General features: G+C 46.3%; 1 protein-coding gene across 3 annotated transcripts in view; it reads right to left on the bottom strand.

The window, feature by feature from the left end:
* The window catches only part of cep290 (centrosomal protein 290), a 192,500-nt gene that overhangs the window by 140,835 nt on the left and 26,402 nt on the right, over window positions 1–25,263 (bottom strand). For all 3 annotated transcript variants that reach the window (XM_084335330.1, XM_084335329.1, XM_084335331.1), the window contains exons 8-13: window positions 14,278–14,460; window positions 13,839–13,928; window positions 12,765–12,887; window positions 11,971–12,094; window positions 1,558–1,730; window positions 230–392 (exon numbers count right to left, since the gene is read on the bottom strand). In XM_084335330.1, the coding sequence (XP_084191456.1) occupies window positions 230–392; window positions 1,558–1,730; window positions 11,971–12,094; window positions 12,765–12,887; window positions 13,839–13,928; window positions 14,278–14,460 (856 nt within the window). The remainder of the gene's footprint in view (window positions 1–229; window positions 393–1,557; window positions 1,731–11,970; window positions 12,095–12,764; window positions 12,888–13,838; window positions 13,929–14,277; window positions 14,461–25,263) is intronic.

Below are 25,263 nucleotides of genomic sequence, written 5' to 3'. Positions count from 1 at the left end.
GCTTGGTTCTCCCCAATCCATGTGTTATAAACGTTACTACTGCCCGGGTAGGAAAACCCGGACCTGGGTAAATAAAGGTTAAACAAACATCCCCTGTGGATTATATTGTATTATATATGTACCGGTAATTGTTTTTATATGTGTAAATAAACAAACAAACAAACAAAAAGGTACGTTCTTAAATAGAACGCGAAATGGGAGAACGCATTTATTTCTTCGGTTATCTCACCAAGTCTTTCTCGGAAGTCCTCATTCTCATCCAGGAGGTCGTTGATCCTCATCTCCAGCTGGTTGATCGCCCTGGTCATGGCCTCGGCCTCACGCTCCCGCGCTCGTATCTGGTTCTTACTGTCTTTAATCTCAGCGATGGCAGCGCCAAGGCCGTCGGTTCCCTGTAGCGCATAGACAAAGTGACGTTCCGAACGAATGGCTACTGTTGTGCGATTGTCACATAAGATGTGACAGGCCTTTCAGGGAAAATACTATTGAAACCTGATGGTTTTTTGTGGGATTAGGTATGGATTATTATGCTGTATATACCGTATATGTATATATTTATTCTTACTGTATATATATCTTTCCACATATAATCCTTTTTACATATCTGTAGATACTATATCTATATCTGTACATATCTCTTACCTACTCTTACTAGCTACGCTGCTGGCCAGTATGACTTACTACTGGGGGCTGGGCAATTAATTGAAAAAAAATCACGATCTCGATTCATAGACCTATGCAATCTCATTTCTAAATTATGACGATTTTCTTTTTATTAAAGAAAATAAAATAAATTAAAACATTTTCTTTAAAAAAAAAAACAGTTTGTACTTTTTACTTTACTTTTTTAAATGATGATTCTGGCTTGAGTTATATTGTATGTTACAAGAGACTTTTAAGTTTAAGTCAAGCACTTTCATATATGTTAAGTTTAAGTCAAGCACTTTGATATATGTTATGTTGTCTGTTTAAGAAAGTGCAATAAATGATTTTATTGAAAAAATAAGAATTGTGAGAGAGAATCGTGATCTCAATTCTTAGAGAGAAAAATTGTGATTCACATTTTAGCAAGAATCGCCCAGCCCTACTTACTACCATAGTGTCTTTTATACCTGTATCACTGTACATATCAATACTACAACTCTGTACATACATCTGATTAGCACTATTACTCAGTAGTACTCATTTATATATTTTATACCCAGTTTAATTACCTGTCCATTGAATATTGCTGTTGCACTTTACTGCTACATTTGTACTTTTCGTTGTACTGTACTTGTGCTGTATAATACATTTAAACTAAAGCTAATCTAATCTAATCATTTAGACAAGGCCCGAACCAATAAAACCAGTAGAACTAGTGAGCGGTCGTTCGCGTTGGAGTCAGTCTTTTTATAGGTCCCATCGCTTTTTTTTAATACGTTTGGATGGGGACGAAAACCCAATCGCCTTGGGTCTGGGGGAATTAGATCATAGTTTTTAAAATAAAATTAAAAAGTTGATTCAAACAAGCACTTGGCTTGCAGATGGCTATAAGGACTGACTTAAGCAACTGACCCTCTCGTACAGCCGCATGTGGTTGAGAGTCTCGCTGAGCTCTCGGTCCTTGTCCTGAGCGTCGGCCTCGGCCTGTTCGCCCACGCGCTGCGCCTCCAGCGCCCTCGTCTCTGCGGCCTCCAGCTTCCAGTTCAGCTCCTCCATTTTCCTCTGCTGGACGGCAGACGGCAGGCCTGGGAGGACATCATAGACTACTATAGACCACCGCAATACTTCTGGTACTTTGAGCTCATGGGATAGAGCGGGGAGAGGGGGGAAAGGGAGCACGGAGGGGATCAAACTAATGAATGTTGATTAGAGCCTTGACGTAGCTACGGCTGTGGCAGGGCTGCTGGAGACATGATCCAATAGACTTTTTTATACGCCTGAGTCTCCTGAACACGCAGAGACCAACCCCAAGTCGATCGGCACTTTCTCGGCCAAGCTATAGTGCCTTTTCCGCACCTACTCCCCAACTAGTAGGGTCATCTGTGGCACTTCCGTGACCGTGGAGAGCGAAGGTCCGTTTCTCAATGGATTTGTCATCTAGGAGGGTTAATAAACAAATTTAGCCGGGGTGTATTTTTTAAAAAGGCAGGGAAAATTCGTGAGACCAAAATCCAAAATGGCTGCTGTGGAAATTAACTTAATGTTTTGACCTACAATGATGCACAATACATGGTTTCAGAGCTTATTTTGATCAAGGAATACATATTTGGTGTTTATATAATGAATTGACCTAATGTTGACCTTCAAATGCAAGATGGCTGCCAATTTTGAGCTCCAAGAACACACTAATGTTCACATCACAATATTAAAAAATAAAGGAAATAAGGGTGGAGAAAAGGCTGGTAGAAAACACAAAATACAGAGTAGGGATGGATATAAAGTAAGCTAAGCAGACGATATAACGTAACAACTTGTTGTTGATGGATGATGAGAACCGGAGACAGAATCACTATTCTTCATCAGAATCTGCAGATTCTCCACACTGACTCCATTCATCATCACTGCTACTCTCATCTGAGCAGTCATGAGATGTGAGCTGCTGGGGCAAGGGTATGATGAACTATATCGGCACTTCCCATTCACTAGTTCCCAGCCGTGACCAATGGGTGAAGGATGTTCTTGAAGGTTGTAATGGAGCTGGCAATATGTAATGTAGTTTGTCCTTTCCACATGAAGAATCAAAGGAGTCATCATCAGGTGGGAGACAAATCGTACACTTCTTCAATTTGTGCCACTTGGAAGCTCTGGCCTGGCCACACGTAACATCTGCACTCTCAGCGTAAACAATTGAGAGGACAATGCTTTCATATCCGCTCTCACTTCATCTTTCAACTCCAGACTCTCATCCACTCGTCCCAGGAGCTCTCTTGCCTCAGGAACAACCATCACCTTCTGCAACACCTTTTTCTTTCCATGCCCATAGAAGCCTGAGGTGTGGTCACTGCCAGTGATCACATGGAGAGGTATGATGATGTCCTCTTCAGAGAGCATTGCATGGCAGTTGATAAATGCATTCTTGCGCCTAATCACCTCTGATTTGTTGCGAGACATAAGCTGCTTGGATAAACACGTCTGTGTCTCCGCAGTCTAGAACAACAGGTCCAGTGTAGTTGGTGGTCCTCACCTTTGCATAGGCGGAGGAGCATTGTATCCGCCTCTGGATCTTTGAAGACATAGTCTCCATTAGGCACGCCAGTGCTGAGGTTAGTTGACACTTCTCCCTCACAGTATATGATATCACCCTGCACTTAACCAACTTGTGTTTTCACCTGTTCTTTCACACGTTTTTGCAATCTGACCTTGTTTCCTGAGTTGACCATGAGTTCACTGAATTCAGCAGCACCTGGGAACCTGTCTTCGGGTTTCGGGAACACATTTGGGACGTGTGGATGTTTTGCTGCCCGACGATCATGCTCATCATCCCTTTTTTTTATCCACTTTTTCTCCCCATTTTCTATTTTTCTCCCATCCCAATTTCGTATTATCCAATTGTAGTGAGGACAGAAGCCTTGCATCACGTGTCCCCTCCGGTACACGAGGAGGCAGCCTGTCGCATCTTTTCACCGCAGCAGCTCGAACTCAGTGGTGAGGAGTAACGCATGGGAGGCTCACGCTGCCCGCTACTTCCTGCTTCCGCCGCACCGGCGTCACCAAACCGACCTGTAGGAGTCGCTGTCCACAACGTCAAATCCCCACCCACCGGCTTTCCCACCCTCTAACACTTGCCAATTGTGTTAGTATGAACGACCGGCAAGCCGGTAGCAACGCCAAGAGCTGGGCTCTAACCCGGCGTCTACTGCGTTAGAGGCAAGCACCTTGCCCACTGCGCCAATCAGCCACCATGCTCATCATCCTTGATGCTGAAGGGAAGGTCATACTTGTCGTTGATGAGAATGATGAGGTAAGCATTGGCATGGCGTGAGAAGATGATTGCACAGATTTTATGCAGGTAGTCAATCCAGCAGTACTCTGAACCATCCTGCTTCCTAGCCTCTCGGTCCTCAGGTGTGGGGGTGGCAAGCCGCCATATCAGACCCATGTCTACAAGGCTCACGTAGTTCTGCGGTTCCTAAGGAACTGTTTCTAGGGTGAAAAGCTCTAACAACTTGCTCTTCACAGTCTTGCGCATTGACCCATCCACATTGATGAGTGAAAGGCTGTTACACGCAATTTAAAGGTGGCTACAAGGCTCATTCTGATAGTGGCTTCGGTAAGTCAGATCACGCATCAATTTTTCTTACACCGAAGTACAGACAGAGAATTAAAAGTACTCCCGTAGTCTCGCGAGAGGTGCAGAAATGGGATGTGACGTCAGAGGATACGATCCGGTCGGTGTTTCACAACACAGACTGGAATGTGTTCCGCGACACAGATAACATTAATGCCTACACGGAGACAGTGCTGGACTATGTTTGTACTAGGGTGAAAGAAACAATCCCCACTACCAAAATGAAAGTTTACCCAAATCAAAAACCCTGGGTAGACAAATCCGTCCGTGAAGCTCTGAGAGAGCGCACCAAAGCATACAACGACGGCCTAGAGGCAGGCAACATGAATGACCACAAGGTGGCGCGATACAACGTAAGGAGGACTGTGTCAGAGGCCAAACGACGCTACAGGGATAAAATTGAACTCCAGTTTGAACAAGCTGACTCTAGAGCTATGTGGCAGGGGCTCAAAACGATGACAGACTACAAAGGCGCCTCCCTCAAACTGAACAGTGACATCTCCTTAGCAAATGACCTCAATACCTTCTATGCGAGGTTTGATGCTGGTAATAACAACACCAGCTCACAAGCCTCGGCAATGGGGGGGGGGGGGGGTCGGCTGCTGATGGAGGCGCAGTGTTCAGGGTAACAGAGCATGAGGTGAGGCGGACCTTTAAAAAAGTGAATATCAGGAAGGCAGCAGGTCCAGACGGCATCCCCGGCCGTGTCCTAAAAGTCTGTGCCGACCAACTGGCCCCAGTATTCACTGACATATTTAACCTGTCCTTAGAACAGGCTGTCATCCCCACCTGCCTGAAGAAGTCCACTATTATCCCTGTACCCAAAAAATCCAAGCCTGCTTGCCTCAACGACTACCGCCCTGTAGCTCTCACCTCCATAGCCATGAAGTGCTTCGAGAAGCTAGTAAAGGGCTACATCTGCTCCTCCCTCCCCATCAACATGGACCCCCTGCAATTTGCATACCGCCCCAACAGGTCCACGGAGGACGCCATATCCCATGTGCTGCACACAGCAGCATCACACCTGGACAAGAGGCAGGGGAACTATGTGAGAATGCTATTCATCGACTACAGCTCGGCATTCAATACCATAGTCCCCTCCATACTCATAGCCAAGCTCAGGGACCTGGGCTTGGGCTATGACCTCTGCCAGTGGGTCTTGGACTTCCTGACTGGCAGACCCCAGGTGGTGAGAGCAGGCAACTGCACCTCCTCATCCATCACCCTCAACATAGGGGCCCCCCAGGGCTGTGTTCTGAGTCCCCTCCTCTACTCCCTGTACACACACGACTGTGTGGCTCAGCGGAGTAGCAATACAATCGTCAAATTTGCTGACGACACAGTGGTGGTGGGCCTGATCTCTGCCAACGACGAGAGGGCCTACCTGGAAGAGGTCAAGGTCCTGGCGGGATGGTGCCAGGAAAACAGCCTCTCCCTGAACGTCAGCAAAACAAAGGAGATGATTGTGGACTTCAGGAGGTCGGGGGTCAAGGACTACAGCCCCCTCAGCATCGACGGGGCACCGGTTGAGAGAGTCAACAGCTTTAAGTACCTCGGAGCCTACATATCCGAGGACTTGACATGGACCACACACATTAACAGTGTTGTGAAGAAGGCACGACAACGCCTCTACTTCCTCAGGCGCCTAAGGAAGTTCCAAGTCAGCCAGAAGATCCTTAAGAACTTCTACTCATGTACAATAGAGAGCATCTTGACCGGCAACATCACCTCCTGGTTTGGGAATAGCACTGCACAAGACCAAAGCAGACTACAAAGAGTGACACGTTCAGCCGAACGCACAATTGGAGGGGGGCTCCCCACCCTCCAGAACATTTACTACAAGCGTTGCAAGGGCAAGGCTAAGAGAATCATTAAAGACTCCAGTCACCCGAACAACTGCCTCTTTGAACTGCTGCCGTCAGGCAAGCGATACAGGAGTCTCAAGGCGAGCACAGAAAGACTCAGAAGAAGCTTCTATCCCCAGGCCATCAGGCTGCTAAACGAACAATGAATGAACACTACACAACAACAACCACCAAACGCACATAGCACACACATCCACACGCACACACTCACTTTAAACAAACACACTGTAGCACCCACTCCACACACTTATAGCACACACCCACTTTAAACAAACACACTGTAGCACCCACTCCCCACACTTTATATTTATGGATGAAGGATTGCACTACAACTCGTACACCTTACTGTAAATTGTACCTAAAATTGTACCTCATCCCATTTCTGCTTTGCACTAGATAGTACTGTACATTAGTACACTGCATAGTATTGTGTATTGTATATTATATGGTAACTCAGAACATTGTACATATGTCTATACCGAACACTGTGACCTCATTTTCTTCTTCTAAATTCATGCTATATTATGTTATTATGTTATTTGATACTATCTTGTCTAGCACAGTCTCTGGAGCGTAACAGTAAGAAGCATTTTGTATGAAAGTATTCTGTACTTCTGTATGACAACTATTAAAGAACTTGAACTTGAACTTGAACTCAGTCACTTTTCTCTCAAGGGCTGATTCAAGTTGTATCATACCAGATCCCTCTGCTAGGTCCACCAGGGCCGCTAGTCCTGATCTCTCCATATGGGCCACCTGCATATGAGCACCAGAAGGTGCGCAGATCTTTTTTTTTTTTTTTTAAACTTTGACCAGTCACCTGGTTCTTTTAGCGTTTATCGCTTTTTCTTCTCATTCATACTTGGTCAAGTTTGACCGACAGAAGCAGGCTGAAAGGGTTCAGATGGGGGGGTAGACACTCTGGGAAAGGCACGGCTGCCGTCCGGGATTCGAACGCGCTCAGCCCCAGATCCGCGCGAGCGCGGTTGTCCACGGCGCTGAAATAGCACTCGCGGTACGTGGTGAGCTACTGGAGCTCCCGCGCAGATCTTTTCACTTGCAAAATTCCATCTCTTATTCCTGTGGATGGTTGCAGTAAGAGGCTTGATCTTGGTGAACACCCGCTCTTGCAGAAAAGTCTCAACCTGAGCTTGGCCATCTGGAATTGCAGTATTTTTTTCTTTAAAAAAAAAAAAAAAAAAAACTTTTCCCCCCTCCTTTTTTCCATTTGTCTCCAATCCCAATGTTAGTCATTATGCCAATTCCCAATCCCCTTCCTGGTCGTTGCACACTCTACCCCCTACCGTCAGTCTGGGAGGGCGGAGACTATCACATGCTTCCTCCGACACATGTGCAGCCAGCCCACCGCTTCTTTTCACCTGACAGCGCGGACTCTCACAGGGAGTGTAACGTGTGGAAGGGTCACACTACCTCCCCCAGATCCTTCCCTCGCTGTGCAGGTGCCCCGACCGAACTGTAGGAGTCGCTGTTTACAACGACCAGGACCCACCCCACCGGCTTTCCCACCCGCTGACACAGCCAATTGTGTCAGTATGGACGGCCGACCAAGCCGGAGGTACCGCAGCTGGTTTCGATCCCACTGTCTCTGCGGTGGTAGACAGACGCTTAGTCCGCTGCGCTACCCGCCCGCCCAAATTGCAGTCTTAAGGTCATGTAGTAACTCTGGTGAGGTGACCAGGCCAGACTGTAGTGACCTCAGTGTAGGTGAGGAGATGTCAAATGGGTCAGCTTCAAAATCCCTCATGCATGCCTGCAGGTCCTGAACTGCTTGCTCATCCTTCTTCTTCCTCGCTGGCTGGCATTCGACATGCTTCCTGTGACGACGCTGGCACTGGAGGCTCCGCTTCACAGTAGTTTCAAGTTTCTTTATTAATTGTCATACAGAAGTACAGCATACTTTTATACAAAATGCTTCTTTCTGTAACGCTCCAGAGACTGTGCTAGACAAAAATAGTATAAAATAAAATAAGTATAGCAAGTAAAAAATAGAAGTCACGTACGTAGACACAAGTGTTCAGTATGTACATATGTACAATGTTCAATGCAGAGTAGAAGTAACTGAGTTACCATACAATACTATACAATATACTAATATACAATATACTATAGTGCAAAGCAGAAATGGGATGAGGTACAATTTAGGTACAATTTACAGTAAGGTGTAATGAGGTATGGGTTGTAGTGCAAATTCTTTATCAATAAATATAAAGTGTGTTTAGGTGTTCTAAAGTGTGTAAAGTGGGTGCTGCAGTGAGTTGTTTGTTTAAAGTGAGTGTGTGCGTGTGGATGTGTGTGCTGTGAGTGCATTTGATGGTTGTTACATAGTGTTATTGTTCGTTGAGCATCCTGATGGCCTGGGGATAGAAGCTTCTTCTGAGTCTTTCTATGCTTGCCATGAGACTCCGGTATCGCTTGCCTGACCGCAGCAGTTCAAAGAGGCAGTTGTTTGGGTGGCTGGAGTCATTGATAATTCTCTTAGCCTTACCCTTGCACCGCTTGTTGTAAATGTTCTGGAGAGTGGGAAGCCTCCCTCCAATTGTGCGTTCGGCTAAACGGGCCACTCTCTGTAGTCTGCTACGGTCTTGTGCGGTGCTATTCCCAAACCAGGAGGTGATATTGCCAGACAGGATGCTCTCTATTGTGCATGAGTAGAAGTTCTTAAGGATCTTCTGACTGACTTGGAACTTCCTTAGGCGCCTGAGGAAGTAGAGGCGTTGCCGTGCCTTCTTCACAACACTGTCAATGTGTGTGGTCCATGTCAAGTCCTCGGATATGTGGACTCCGAGGTACTTGAAACTGTTCACTCTCTCAACCGGTACCCCATCGATGCTGAGGGGGCTGTAGTCCCTGGCCCCTGACCTCCTGAAGTCCACAATCATCTCTTTTGTTTTGCGGACGTTCAGGGAGAGGCAGTTCTCCTGACACCACTGTGACAGATTCTCTACCTCTTCCAGGTAGGCCCTCTCGTCGTTGGCAGAGATCAGGCCCACCACTATTGTGTCATCAGCCAATTTGATGATTGTGTTGTTGTTCCGCTGTGCCACACAGTCATGTGTGTACAGGGAGTAGAGGAGGGGACTCAGAACACAGCCCTGGGGGACCCCTATGTTGAGCGTGATGGATGAGGAGGTGCAGTTGCCTGCTCTTACCACCTGGGGTCTACCCGTCAGGAAGTCCAAGACCCACTGGCAGAAGTCATAGTTCAAGCCCAGGTTTGGGTTTGAAGGAGACTATGGTATTGAATGCTGAGCTGTAGTCGATGAACAGCATTCTCACATAGTTCCCCTGCCTCTTGTCCAGGTGTGATGCTGCTGTGTGCAGCACATGGGCTATGGCGTCCTCCGTGGACCTGTTGGGGCGATATGCAAATTGCAGGGGGTCCAGGTTGATGGGGAGGGAGGAACAGATGTAGCCCTTCACTAGCTTCTCAAAGCACTTCATGGCTATGGAGGTGAGAGCTACAGGGCGGTAGTCGTTGAGGCAAGCAGGCTTAGATTTTTTGGGTACAGGGATAATGGTGGACTTCTTCAGACAGGTGGGGATAACAGCCTGTTCTAAGGACAGGTTAAATATGTCAGTGAATACCGGGGCCAGTTGGTCGGCACAGACTTTTAGGACGCGGCCGGGGCTGCCGTCCGGTGAATGTTCAAACTGAAGTAGACTTCACCTTTGCAACGTTGTTTGCATTCCTTGTTGTTGAGAACAGTTGTTTCTCATTCTTTAAAAGCTGAGTCCATTCTTGCTTTAGCTTTGAGTTCAGATTCATAGTTGTTTCTATCCAAAGATCGAGGGGCTGGCAGGAGTAGGGTAGCCCTGTCATCGACTGGGTAAAGTGATCGTTGAAGAACTCCATTTGCTCATCTGACAGTGAAGAGAGCATTGCCCAGTAGTCTGGCAACCACCTCCCATAGTCATGGTTGTCGTATGCCATCAGTCCTGGCAGCATGTTGTAGGTTGACGATAGGTACTCAGAGCCATTTCTTGCATGACATGCATCAAGACATTGTACAAGTGGGTCAGACATCTCCAAGAACGAGACCCAAAAGTCCCCCATGTCTGTGCCAGGCTTCTCATAAATTCTGTTGATCAGCTCCTTCATGTCGCCATCATTCTCAAGATCACAGTAAGCCGTCTGTAGAGCCTCTTGAGTTTCAGTCAGTGCATTCCGCAGAATGTTGAGGTTCTCCTTGATGTCTTCCGATAGTTCTTTGTGCTCAAGAATCTTTGACAGTTGATTTTGGATAACAACCTCTCAAGAGCAGGATGCACCGCACACCCCGTCTGTAGTGCTTTCCTCGTAGTGCTTGGTCTACCGACCCCTCCACTACTACCCCTGCTGTAACCAGAGTGTCTGCCATTCCAGAGCCCTTGAAACTCTTGTAGATGGCATAGATGTAGGACATCAGCTGGTGGAAAGCTTAGATGATGTCCTTGAACATTTCTGGATTCTCCGCCTTGAGCTGAGTGATAGTCTTGTAGGTGGGCAGGTCACCAACAAGAAAGGAGAATGGAATATTCTTTAGCCGCATGGCCTCCACATGTTTCACCATGATGTCATTCACCACTGACTTGCTTGGAGGTTCATTGTATGTTGTGTGGTAGTAAGGCTTGCTCTTGTTGGGTGGTGGATGACAGCAGGACTGGGCACCACTGTATCCTGGACCTCGCTGCTCTTCAGGTGGTGGTCTTGTACCATGATTGTCTACACGACACAGTGCATGTATCACAGAGTGAGCACGCTGCGGAGCTGACCCATCCACTGGTGGATCTACCCTGGGACGAGCAGGTGGCTCACTCTTGCTACCAGGGGGGGAATCTGTACTGGCAAACCTTTGTCAGTTCTGCACACTTCTGCTTTAGCTGTGCAGAGATTTCCTTCTTGGTGAGCGTTTCAACAGTCTCTTTGCCTGGTTTCTTTTCATAGCTCTCTGGCTGCACGTACATGACATTTGTTCGATGGGATCCTGTAGAGTCACCTGTCATAGTGTCAATCTTGAAGTCGTCATTGTCGATGATCATGATAGCTGGCTTGCTGTCTGCGATCTCCTGTGGGCAGGTTGCTGATGCCTCCACATCCATCAGAGCCCAGTGGTCATAGAGGAGCAGTGTTTATTATTCGACTCATCTTGAGCAGAGCTTTCATTAGAGCCTAATATGAAGGCTCTGTGACGATTTTGAAAGAAATCCCTTTTGGAGCTCAAAATTGGCAGCCATCTTGCATTTGAAGGTCAACAATAGGTCAAATCATTATATAAACACCAAATATGTATTCATTGATGAAAATAAGCTCTTAAACCATGTATTGTGCATCATTGTAGGTCAAACCATTAAAAAGTTAATTTCCACAGCAGCCATTTTGGATTTTGGTCTCTCACAAATTTTCCCCGGCTTTAAAAAAAATATACCCCGGCTAAATTTGTTTATTAACCCTCCTAGATGACAAATCCATTGAGAAACGGACCTTCGCTCTCCACGGTCACGGAAGTGCCACAGATGACCCTACTAAACCGGCGCATGCGCAGATTGCCCCTTCAGACTTCCTGGGCACCCCCACAGCTACAACCACTTACATTAAGGCTCTAATCAACATTCATTCATTTGATCCCCCCATGCGCTCCCTTTCCCTCCTCCCCCCTCACAAGCTTCATGTAACACCGGAAGTGCAGTGGTCTATGGATCATGTGCTGACAACACGCAAGAAAGAGAGGAGAACGCTATGCGGTCTAGACGTAAAATTAATCCAGAGGTCAAAGAGGAGGAAGTAGCTGTTTCCAATAAATCCTATTGGACGACATTAACGGTCCCACTCACTGCGATCCTTCCTCATTGGCTTCTTGAGTTCTTCGATGAGCAGCGCATTCTTCTCCATCTCCCCTGTATACTGCTCCACTTGCTCACTCAGCATCTTGATCTGATTGTCCCGCTCTTGGACAGCCTTCGGATATTCATCAGCGGTTCATTATGTGTGTAAAAGGGAAAGAAAAGAAAGAAAAGCCCAAGTGCGAGCGTAGCCGTGAGAAAACACAACCAGACTGGCGCAATAAAGGCAATAATGTGTGGGGTAACAAAAACATGAGGGAAGGCAGAGCACGGAGAGCATAAAATAAGACACGGGACAGAGAGACAGACACTTACACTGCAGAGTTCATATATGACCTGGCCCGAGGCAGTGAGGGGGCCGAGAAGCATGATAAAACAGGACAGGATGAAGTAAAACAGAGCAGGTGGAAATGAGAGGCATTACGTTACAGGTAGAAGGTAGAACATGAGGCGAAAAGAAAAAACCACGACCAGCAAGTTAACACTGATTTCCATTTGTCTGTAGTACTGTATATCATATCAATATACTATATTACTGTAGGCTGTAATATACGCATACTTTTGCATTGTACAGTATATACATGTAGTATATAAATTAACTCGCAGTATATAGTATATACTGTATAACAGTATGTGGACTCACTTTATAGGCAGAAGGTATGGAAAACACTGCGAAAGACTAGAGAGAATTTAAACGACCATTGTGGCAGATAAAAACCTATGCGTTCCAACTAAAACCAATGACACATGAGCGGAGGTCAGCGCTTCCCTGCTCAGGGACACACCTGCTGCAGGGCAATGATGTTGCTCTTGTCAGAGTCCAGCTGGGCTGAACGCAGCTTCTCCCTCATCTCACGGATCATTTGCTGGTAGTCCAGGATTTCCTCATCCTTCCCAGAAAGCACTCTCTGAGGGGCACAGAGGGAGAGTCAGAGACTGAAGACTTGAGGTAAAAGGGAAAGTTCATCCCTAAAGAGAGTTAGTTTAGTTGTTTCATGGAGTGTCTTAGATATGGCATGGTGTCTTATGGTATGTCTTAGATATGGCATGGTGTTTATGGTATGTCTTAGATATGGTATGTCTTAGATATGGCATGGCGTTTTATGGTATGTATTAGATATATGGCATGGTGTTTTATGGTATGTATTAGATATATGGCATGGTGTTTTATGGTATGTATTAGATATATGGCATGTTGTTTTATGGTATGTATTAGATATATGGCATGGTGTTTTCAAGTTTGTTTTTATTTGTCACATATATACATTACAGTGGAATGCTTGGTTCTGTATGAGCCCCTGAGAATGTGCTTCATACAGTAAAAAATAAGTAAAAGAGGAATAACACTATACAATATACAAACTAAAGTATAACCCAAGTACAACTTAAGTACAATGTAAAAATACAGAGGTACAAAATGCAGACAATGAGGTACAAACACTTTTTTTACGGCAAGGTGCAAATGAGCTATGAATGTAGTGCAAATCTCTTTTAATAAATAGATAAATATAATGTAGTGTTAAAGTGTCTAAAGTGAGTGTTAAGGTGTGAGTGTTTGTTTAAAGTGAGTGTGTGCATGTGGATGTGTGTGCAATCAGTGTAGATGGATGGGTTGGTGTTACATAGAGTCATTGAGCATCCTGATTGCCTTGGGGTAGAAGTTCCTTCGGAGTCTCTCTGTATGAGAGTCCGGTAGCGCTAGCTAGCCTGACCGCAGTAGTGCTCCTAAATTATTTTTCTGGTTCGCACAAATCAATTTCTAGGGGCAAATGAGTGAAATGCTTGCACTGTAGAGCCCTGTGGCATGGTGGTTTATGGTACTTATTAGATATGGCATGGTGTTTTTGGGCCACACCCACCTTCCACTCCTCCACCTTAGCACTGACTGCTGCCATGACAGGGTCGTCCTCCTCAGCCCTGCTCTGGATCTGATTAGTTAGTTCTCTGACCTGCAGATGACACACACACACACACACACGCACACGCACACACACTTGTCAGCTCATGATATGTGAGAACGGGGTAAATTAATGATTGAATGGTGTCAAATAACATAATTGAAACGTGGATTTCACAAACCACGCACACACCCACGTACAATAAATGTAATCCTGAAAAGAATGAACGAAAGAAAGTGTGGTCCCTCTCTCTTCTCAACTGAAGCCCACTGAGTGGTTTTTACCTGCAGCTTTGTGTGGTCCCTCTCTCTTCTCAACTGAAGTCCACTGAGTGGTTTTTACCTGCAGCTTTGTGTGGTCCCTCTCTCTTCTCAGCTCAAGTCCACGGAGTGGTTTTTACCTGCAGCTTTGTGTGGTCCCTCTCTCTTCTCAGCTGGTCCATGATGGCGTCTGTCTGCTGCACCACAATCTTCATCTTGTTGTATTCATCCGTCATCTTCTCCATGTCCCGCACAGACTCCTCCAGGCTCTTCTGCATGTGCTCGTTCTGCGTCTTCAGGTGGACGAGCTCATCCTCTGAGCGCTAAAAAGACACAACATGTCACTCTACTTCCTATATTTGGTTGGATTGCTTTATGTGTTTAAAACTACATATATATATTTTCTCTTTTTTTCATCTTCTCGATTAAAGTGCAAGACTTCTGGTTGGGGTTTAGAAGTGGATTTATATCATTGATAAGATTCGTTAGACACCTCTCATGATGGCGCCCAAAACTAGACCATGCCAGAACTAGCTCTTCTGAAGGAACATACTTGGACGGACCAGTGGCGAATATTCATGAAAGCCAATGGAAGCCAAGCTTCCCCAAAAATGTGACCAGTGGAAAAAAATAATAATAAAAAAAGATATATATATATATATACTTTTTTTTACCTGTTGACTCATCCATAGTTTACAATAATAAGAAAATCATAATTTTCCATCTCTGTGTTATAATAAGTTTCCAATAAGAGTGCGTGGCTGGCAGAATCTATCTCCCCTCCTGGATAAATGAACCGAGCAATATCTTACACTGCAGGCAGGTACATGTACGCCTCTCTGGTAGCATTATTTTGATTGATTGAAGCCAACTAGACTTTGGCATCCCTTGACAAACATTTTAAAAATAATTTGCCAATAAGATTCGAGCTTAACTCACATGTGGATGGTCTTTGCACATCAAAACGCCCACCAGGGGGATGCCAGAGGAGATTTGGCTTCAGACCAATCAAATCACATTAAGGGCGTGTTCACACCTGAAAGTCCGTGGATAGTCCGGACTTTCTGGTGGACCAAATGTGAAAATGATACATTGTTTGATTTTGGTCTGCGTTCACACTACCCTGTTTGGTGCGGATCTAATTTGTAAACAAAGGCCATGCTGTCGCCAAGTCGTTCATCTATTATTGGACTAGCACTCACAAACGTAAACAGTTGCCGACAGCGTCTCTTGTGATAAAGCAGAGAGATACTGTCATTACGAGCGTGGCGCAAGTCGACTAGAGAGTAGAGATATAGAGAGAGATAGAGAGACTGTCCGCGCGCGGCGCCAGTCTAGAGAGACAGAGAGAGGAAGAGAGAGACTGTCCGCGCGCGGCGCCAGTCTAGAGAGACAGAGAGAGGAAGAGAGAGACTGTCCGTGCGCGGCACCAGTCTAGAGACAGAGAGAGGAAGAGAGAGACTGTCCGCGTGCGGCGCCAGTCTAGAGAGACAGAGAGAGAGAGGCAGAGAGAGAGAGAGAGAGAGAGAGAGAGAGAGAGAGAGACTGTCTGTGCGCCTGTCATTCATTTGAGTTGGGTCGCGCGCAAGCTGTCACTTGCCGCTGTCAAGTTGGGTCGCGCGACCGCCGCCACTAGGCACCTGTCACTATTTGCTCTAGATTAGATACTATAAAGTTCGATCGCGTTCACACCAACAGCAAACGAACCATGGTCCACTTTGAAACGAACCGAGTCCCAACTTTTCAAGAGGACCATGGTTCGGTTGTTTGGTCCTCATTATAGTTCGGTTTGCGTTCATACCTGTACAAACCAAACGGACTATCGATCTAAAGGGACCATGGTCCACTTAAAGTGGACCAAACAGGGTAGGTGTGAACACGCCCTAAAAGCTAAACGTCATCATAGCCTTCATTCTAGCTAGTTCAGGGGTCGGCAACCTGCGGCTCCGGAACCGCATGCGGCTCTTTAGCCAATCAGCTGAGGCTCCCTGGTAAAAAAAGGTTTAAAAAAAAAAGAAAAAAAAAAAAAATGTATCTCTTATTTTGGAGATCGAGGTCATACTGCGACACTGAAATGAAAAGATATTTCATCAACTAAAATATTTCACACCCCGCGCCTCTCCCTGCCGTCTGCAAGTGGCTAATCTTGAGTTTCCGACCCCCCAGTAAGCTAACCATGGATAAATCCAAAAAAAGGAAAGTCTGAGGAAAATAGAGGGTTTAATTCAGCGTGGACAGATTAATTTTCTTTCACAACTAACGATGCAGGCTTACCTGTATGCCTGATATTGATATGTGGTGAGAAATTTGCGAACAACAAAAAATTTACTTTTTATTTTATAGATTTTCCACAAATAAGGGAAGGACTCAAATAGAGCTGCATAGTTCTGTGTTTTATTTCAAAGTAGGTCTACATATGGTAGTCTTTCTTCAAAGAAGACTCCTTTTAATTGATAAGTGTTCCACAAATAAGGGAAAGAGTCAAATATACCTGCATAGTTCAGGGTTTTATTTCAAAGTAGGTCTACAGATGCCAGTGTTTTTTCTCATCTTCTGCGTTTTATTTCAAAGTAGGTCTACACATGGTAGTCTTTTTTCAAAGTGGACTACTTTTTATTCTATAAATGTTCCACAAATAAGGGAAGGACTCAAATATACCTGCATAGTTCAGGGTTTTATTTCAAAGTTGGTCTACACAGCCAGTATTTTTCTCCTCTTCATAAGAGTTTGAGGTTTTCCTTTGTTATAACAGGTTGTTGTAGAAATATGATAATAAACACTATTATATTAATATTAATTGATTGTAATACCACATCCCTCCACTAGGACACGATCAGGTCATATTAAAGGTCACTTGAGGGCATGCCTGTCCTAAAGTGTCAATAACAAGTATAAATGCCATGTCATGTTGTTGACTGCAAAATTGAAGTCTGAAGTGCCATGCCATTGACAACATGTTGAATTCTGTGTCAAACTGATAAGAGATTTGACCGTAGATAGGCCTCTGGATAAGGGGCAGAGCATAAGATGGGATTTTGGTATTCATCCAAGCTGATTGGATAAAGGTCATTTACATCATAAATCAGATGTCCAATAACCCACAAGATAAATGACACAAGGGTCATTGATTGGTTAAGATCACCTTGTATGATAAGAAAACCCTCCTTTATTTATTATATAAGCTGATGTGTTAAGCTATTTTAGTCTCTCCTCCAGAAGTTGATGGAACGCTGGGGGTAGTTGAGCTAGAAACAGATAAACTCAGATCCGACTGAGTTATCTCTGTTGGACGTAGCTGCATAAGGCAGAGGTAATGATGCAATATCTCTGATTAGCAGAGACCCAGAGACTCAGTTACCGTAAGAATTGTCGGTAACTTTAATAAACTTCTTCAAATTCACCTTAAGGTAAGACTCTGTTTTTATATTTATTGCTGTGACTCGTAATTATTCTCACTGTATGGGTTAACTGTGATTTACATAATTGTGTAAAGTATTTGCATAATTGTCACGACAAGGTAAAAACAGCAATAAAAAGTCAAAACAATTATTTTTGTTGCTTATTATAATTCCATTAATGCAACAAACTGTGTGCTATAAGTATAAAGTATAATAAATCGCTAATTACTTTGGGTATGCAATCATCAGGTGTTTTATGCTAAATGTGGGGTATGCTTGGGGATAACTATATAAAATGTTATACACTGTATTATCTTCATTTTAAGGGTAAATTGGTTTTGCGGCTCCAGATGAATTTTATTTTGTGGGAGGGGGGGGGTTGCTCTTTTGATAGTAAAGGTTGCTGACCCCTGAGCTAGTTGAACAACAGAAGGTGATGAGGATCTAGACTCTAGACTAGTATCTGATCGTGAATGATTTCACAAAATTACGATTTGAACAACAATTACAAATTAAAGAAAATGGAAGGCCAACACCACAACTGTGTATTGTTCAGGCGAAATGGAGTAAGGGACAACGTTCTTTTGATGTCGACAATTACAAGACGGTAATTACTAACGGTTCGGCTAAGTGAGGGAAACTATTTAGCTGGTAACACCTTTTGTTTTATGACCTAGTTATTGACTGTTTTGCCAACATGAAAGAGAGAAGGATGTCATTCCTCTACAAATAGGATGGGGTGAGTGATTATTATATATATATTTTTTTAAACACACACCTGTTGAGCCATGATGATAATATTGTTGTGTTACATGCACATCTTGCAGCCACATGATCAAAACAAACACATTTCACGACTCCCACACCGGGAAGAATTACAAGATCAGATCGCTAATAACATGCAATTCCACACACATAATTTATCTATTATGCTGCCAATGTAAAAAATACTATATTGGACAGACATCCCGCATATTAAAAATCAGATTGAACGAACACAGAAGCAATATAAAGCGGACTGACATTAATTCCCCTGTGGCACGACATTTTAACGAAATGGATCATAAAATGAATGACCTCAAGTGCATAGGTCTAGAGATGGTTTTTCTTAATAGAAGAGGTGGCAACCATGAACAACTGCTTTTGCAACGGGAATGTGTATGGATTCATCGGCTCAAATCTATGTATCCAGTTGGGATGAATGAAGAGTTCAATTTGACTCCATTCCTCTAGCTATCATAAGCTATCTACTGTATAAACAAAAAACTAGTACACTGATTAATGAACGGTCTTACAACCTGATACCCCCAATGTACTGTTTTTTGTTCCATACAGAGTTGTAAATTATATATTGTATATTGTATTGACATCGGCTCAAATCGATGTATTCCATCTGGGATGAATGAAGAGTCCAGTTTGGCTCCATTCCTGTAGATGCTATCCTAAGTTATCTACTATATGAGCTCCATTTATTTAGGTACTATCCAAAGTTATCTACTGTATGAGAGAGAAAAACTAGTACACTGTTTAATGAACGGTTTAACAACCTGATGCACTCCAATGTACTGTCTTTTTTTTTTAATTCCATACAGGTCTGTAAATATTGTAATATGTATCAATTTGTTGTTTTCATATATTACCATCATACACTGTAACTGAGGGGTACAATTCCCTGACTGTATTGATAAGTATGGTATCATTAAACCACTACCGCTTTATGTACTTTAATTACTGGCCATACAGTACACGATATCAAAGTATGATGAACACTTTCCCACATATGAAATCAGGTCCACACAAAGGTAATAGTCAAATATTTAATATATAGCAAAAGGTACATATAATAGTTACTTATTACATTTATGATTTGAATTGAATGCTCTTGTAAGGCAAATGAGTACTCGTATGCAAATCAACACTGAATGTCCAATCTCTGGTTACACAGGAAGCAAGTATACAACCTGGCTCTTAGGGGATTATAGCGATGGTCACTTAATGATTATAGCTGGATAATATACTGAAGGGGTCCCGCCGGTTGTAAGCCAGTAGGGGGGGTAGGAGAGCCGTCGGCTGTATCCCGTCTGGTCAACGATTTCTAGGGAGAGTCCAGGTACAGAACACAGTGCCCGTAGAACCTTGATCCGCAGATGAATACACTTGGGCTCTCTTGTAGACGATAGCTGTAGCTGTCGCTGTCGGTCCACAACGAAGAAGAAGCGAGGCGACCTCAGTCTGGTCTGAGCGCCGTCTCACCTTGGCTCCTCTCGGGGTAAATCCAACACTCACCGGTGTTGGCGATTATCCGCTCCACAAATCAAAGCACCAAAGCAAATAGATATTCCATGCCGTATAGGGCTCAGCAGTCGTCGGGGTAGGTAATCCAATGTGCAGGTCCACTCGTCCTCGCCCAGAACTCCTCGGATGAAAGCACCACGCGTGGTCTGCCCAACCTGGTTAAGACTCTAGATAACGCGAGGAAACGATGGGGGTGCTGCTCACTTTAGAACTCTAACCGAACGATGCACCATACATAATAGACTATTATTACTTAATAGAAATACGGTGCCAAACTCTGGCAATTCAGCTATTAATTCGCACGAGGTCTCACTGCTATTCTAAGGCCAAACAGGCCGTACTACACCGCACGCGGTATCGTGGGGTGAGGCTTCACTTCGTCTTGTTACTTAGTTGGGTAGAAGGGTAAAGGACTAAGAGGAATTCTACATTTCTTGCGCCATATTTATATGCACAGTGGACAAGTAGTGCCGCTCTGCTTTCGGTAGCCGTATTCCTGCGCGGAGCTGAGGCTAGTAAGGGCATGTCTCGTCGGTACCTTTGAACTTGAACGCCAGGGGCTTGTCCCTGGCGCCTGGTCCTTTTGTCCAATAATAGAATGAACTATTATGGGCTGTAGTAGAATAAAGGGATATTCAGTGTATATGTACAAGGAATATACAAGGGATATCAAACGATATACAAATACTATTAAATATATATCCATAAATAAATATATATATTCGGTTTAATCTGATCCTTCACAACAGCCGCACCCTAATTAGTCCCACCTAATTAGCTGAGCAGAGACAGATTAACCGCACTGTCCACTACTCAATGTCCGCTGTAAGGGTCAGTCAACTCACAAAGTCATAGGGTCATGGTCGTCATCAATAGTATCAGGGAGCCTTGGCAGTTCTATTAGCCTTGCCACGGGTCGGGTGTAAGTCCGTCCTTGGACGAGCACTTCAGCTGCTCGGACCTTTCCATCGGCACCGGTGATCACTTTGCTTACGCGGCCAGCCGGCCACATAGCTCTGGGTACTGACTGGTCGATGATCATGACGACTGTTCCTTCTGTCAAATTGTCTCTCTCTTTTACCCACTTCTGGCGGGTCTGTAGAGACGGTAGGTAGTGGAGTAGGAAGCTGTTCCAAAATCAGCCAGTACTTGACTATACCTCCACATTCTTCGGCCGTTCGCTTCTTCAGGCCTGTACATTGTCTGTGGTAGCGCGGGGTCCAGCCGCCCCATCAAGAGGGTGTTGGGGGTGACTGGGTGGACATCTGCTACATCACTTGAGACGTAACCGAGGGGCTTTGAGTTCAATACTCCCTCGATCTCCGTGAGGACTGTCATTAGGACTTCTTCGCCCAAGGTCTGGGCCCCAAGCACGGCGTACAGGGCTGTCTTTATGGAACGTACTTCTCGTTCCCAGGTTCCACCGAAGTGAGGTGCGTTCGGGGGATTAAACTGGAAGTCAATCTGGGATGGAGCGAGGTGGGTCTTAAGTTCTGGGCCCATAGCTTGGAAGCTCTCTCTCAGCTCTCTTTCTCCGCCTTTGAAGTTTGTCCCGTGATCAGACAACAATGTAGACGGTTTTCCTTTCCGTGATGTGAATCTTCGGAAGGCCATAAGGAATGAGTCGGTGCTCATGGTTGGAAGGAGTTCGATATGTATCGCTCTGGTGGTCATGCATTTGAATACAATACCCCACCGCTTCTCGGTTCCTCTTCCTCTCTTTATATACAGCGGGCCAAAACAGTCCATACCGGTGGAGTGGAAGGGCTTGTCGCCGAGTCGGAGGCGACAGGGAGGTAGGTCAGCCATCCGGGGTATACTGGGCTGCGCGCGCCACTTACGGCAGTCTAGACAGGTTCGCTGGAAGCGCCGCACTGCTTCTCTCCCTTGCAGTATCCAATAACGACGTCTGATCTCCGCGAAGACTCTCTCTGCCCCTGCGTGGTGCACATCCTCGTCGTATTTCTTTATGATCAGCTCTGTGACATTGTGTCGGCTGTTCAAGACTATCGGGTACTTAACGTCATCCGGTAGGTCTGGGGCTCTCCGCAGACGACCACCCACTCTGATGAGATTATGGGCGTCGCTCTCGGGGGCCAGGTGAAGCAGTCTGCTGTCTGATGGGACGGGCTTTGCTCCCTGTAGACAAGCTAGCTCATCGGGGAACGAGTCTCTCTGGGCTCGTTGTAGTAGAAGGAGTTCTGCTTCTTCGTAGTCAGCTGCTGAAATGTCAGTTGTGGGCTGAACCTCTGGGTGGTGCCACAGAAATGTCTTTAGCTGCGCACTCTCTAGGGTGAGGCAATCGTCTAGAACCGGGTCTGTGGGGACGAGTGTGTGTGTCAACCCACAGAACATAGGTTTCTTGTTCTCTGCCTCCTCTTTGCTCGCCTCCCGTGGGGTGGGTGTAGGCCACTCTTCTTCGGGGAGCTTGAGGAACTCTGGCCCGTCACTGTAGAGGTTGGGACGGGTGAGGTCATCCAGGGACATTCCCCGGGTGATGACGTCAGCTGGGTTGTGTTTGGTGTCCACATACCGCCAGCTGGTTACTTCTGTTAACTCTTGAATCTCGGTGACTCTGACTCCCACGAAGACCTTGTATCTGCACGAATCAGACCGGATCCATGTGAGTACGGTCGTGGAGTCTGACCACAAGATTGTTCTTTGCACCGGAATGGTGAGTTCACGTTGGATTAACGTGGCGAGCTGCGCTCCTGCTAGGGCTGCGCAGAGCTCTAGGCGCGGGATAGATTGTTGCTTGCGTGGGGCTATTCTTGAGCGAGCCAGGATGTAAGCAGTATGTATTTCTCCTCCCTCCTCTTGGGCACGCAAGTAAGCCACCGAACCGTAGGCTACTTCGGAGGCGTCGCTGAATACGTGCAGGTCGATCTTGCATGTCTCTGGCCTCACTGTGGGTGGGAAGTAGCTGCGGCGTATATTAACACCGGGGAGTGAGCGGAGTTCCGTCTCCCACTCTCTCCATGTGGATGCAAGGTGTTCGGGTATGGGATCGTCCCAGCCCTGGTCTTTGTCCCATAGCGCTCTTACAATCATCTTTGCCCTGGTGGTGTAAGGTAGAATACATCCCAACGGGTCATATTGTCTGGCGAGTGTTCTGTATACACTCCGTCTGGTGGTCGGTATTGCCGTCGACCTTCCCTGCTCCTTGATCAGGGGTTTGTGTCTATAATGGAGCGAGTCTGTTTTGAAGCGCCAGACTAGTCCTAGTGTCATTTCTTGGGCTTCTCCTGGGATGGTCGCCATCCAAGTATCGCTGCTCGCGGCCTTGTCCTCGGGGGAGAGGCGGCGCAGTACTTGCGGGTCGCTGCTGGCCCACTGCCTGAGATCAAAGCCGCCTTTGATCAGGGAGGCGCGGAGCTTGAGTAGGAGAGCCTCGGCTTCTTCTGGCGTCGAGACGCTTTGTAAACAGTTGTCCACGTAGAAACTATTTGTCACACTTTGTTGGACCTCTTCATCTGCTGCTGGGTCCTCTGCGACCTCTGGGTTGAGGTTGCGCAATACTGGGGGGTCGCTGCTGGCCCGCTGCCGGGGATCAAAGCCGTCTTTGATCAGGGAAGCGCGGAGCAGCGCACGACGTCGCCAGTCAATTTTCTTTATGTGTCCCGCTGTGATTAATTTGGTAATCTCAGCGCGGTACACAGCTTCTTGAGCGGGGTCTTTGGCTAGGCGCCGCTCTGTGTTCAATAGATACCGCTCCGTCGCCTCTTTTGTAGCACGAAAGGTGGGCATTCCCTCTCGCCTCAGGAGTGGAGTTGCGTATCTCATCACTCCGTTGACGTTGACTCTCTTTGTCCCGTGCTCGAGGAGGGCTATAGCGTAGATATCTTCCTTAGAACGAATGTCTTTCTTTTCGTTCTTAAAGGGCATTGTCTCTAGTGTCCATAGCCTCTCGACATGCTGCAGGAGTGTGGTGTCTCCTTCTGTCGCTCTGGAGTGGAGGCAGCTAGTGGCTGCTGTTCGGTTAAGAGACTTGGCGAGGGGGCCTTGTAACGTCCATCCTAAGCGGGTCTCGACTGCTGCAGGACAACCTCTGGGTCCTGTATGGACCCGGTCTATCGGGACTATGAGGTCTGCATGGTCGGAGCCTATCAGCAGGGTCGGGGTGGCGCCATCTATGAGCGGGATAGGAAGTTGACGCAGGTGCACATATTTCTCCATCAGCTTGGCGATGGGGTAGGTGTACTGTGATAGTCCTATTTCTTGGCTGGTGAAAGCATTAGTAATCCTGTACCGTCTCTCTGGCTGCCCGCTTGCTGCGATAGTGAAGGAGACATTCTCGCCCTTTATCGTCTTTAGATCTCGTCTTATTGTCCGAATAGTCATCTGGTTCTCGCTCCCCCGTAGCCCCAGCTGGGCCGCAGCGGACGCGAGGAGAAGGGTCTTCTCTGACCCGTCATCAAGGACGGCGTAAGTGTCCATGATCTTGTCTTGGTAACTCGGTGTTACACGGACCACCTTTAAGAGCACCTGGGCGCCGCTGCTGCTAGCGGGGTCAATGTACATAACACTTACCTTGGTGCTGTTGGATGGTGCAGGCTTTCTTTTGTTACTGTCGTGTAGGACATCCAGATGGGCTCCGTCACACCGACTACACCTCTTCTTTAGGCGGCACTCGGCTGCCATGTGACTGCGCGCACATCGGTAACAGCGCCTGTTGGACTTTATCCACTGACTTACTTCTTCAGCGGTCATCTTCTTGAACTGGTCACATTGTGACAACCAGTGTTCCTTCTCGCAGTACGGGCACACCATCTTCCACTTCTCTTTTGTCGAGGGGGTACTGTGGTTCTTGCTGCTCGGTACTGATTCTGATTGGTGCATGACAGTCACCGATCTTCGGCCATCGTTTACTCTCCTAGGTCCCTCTCTGGAGCTTGGCGTGCTCCGCACGAACGTATCCAGCCGTAGGCTGCTGACTTCTCTCGCCAGGAAGTCGGCTAAATCTAGGAGGGATGGCTCGGGACCGTTAGGATCACGGTGGTCTCTTTGCCGCCTGAAGCGCTCCTGTCGGGCGGGCGGCAGCTTCTCTAAAATCCTCTCGACGTTCGAGTTTGCGTATAGTTCGTGCATACCCTTTTCTCGTTGCGCCCCCAGCATCCCTACCAGGGATTGTACTTTTATAGACAGGTCGTCTAGTGAGCGATTGTCTGTTGCTGGGGGTAGGCGGTCGATATGCCTTATCTCCTGTATTACGTAATCCCATATACGTCCATATCTCTGGTCCAGCGCTGCTAGAGCCGCGGTGTATGGGGTCGTAGAGGTGGCATAGGCCAGCGCTATGTTGTGCGCTCGGGGCACTTTCAGGTGCTTCAATAATATTGCATACTTGTGGCGTTCATCAGCGACATCCACCATCATTGTCTCTAAGCACATCCGGAGCTCCGTGTACTGTGCTCGATTCTCATGGGTGAAGTC

Source organism: Notolepis coatsorum (genome assembly GCF_963971535.1).
Source record: "Notolepis coatsorum genome assembly, chromosome: 18".
NCBI lineage: Eukaryota > Metazoa > Chordata > Actinopteri > Aulopiformes > Paralepididae > Notolepis > Notolepis coatsorum.
This window is presented reverse-complemented; position numbering and strand designations above follow the sequence as displayed.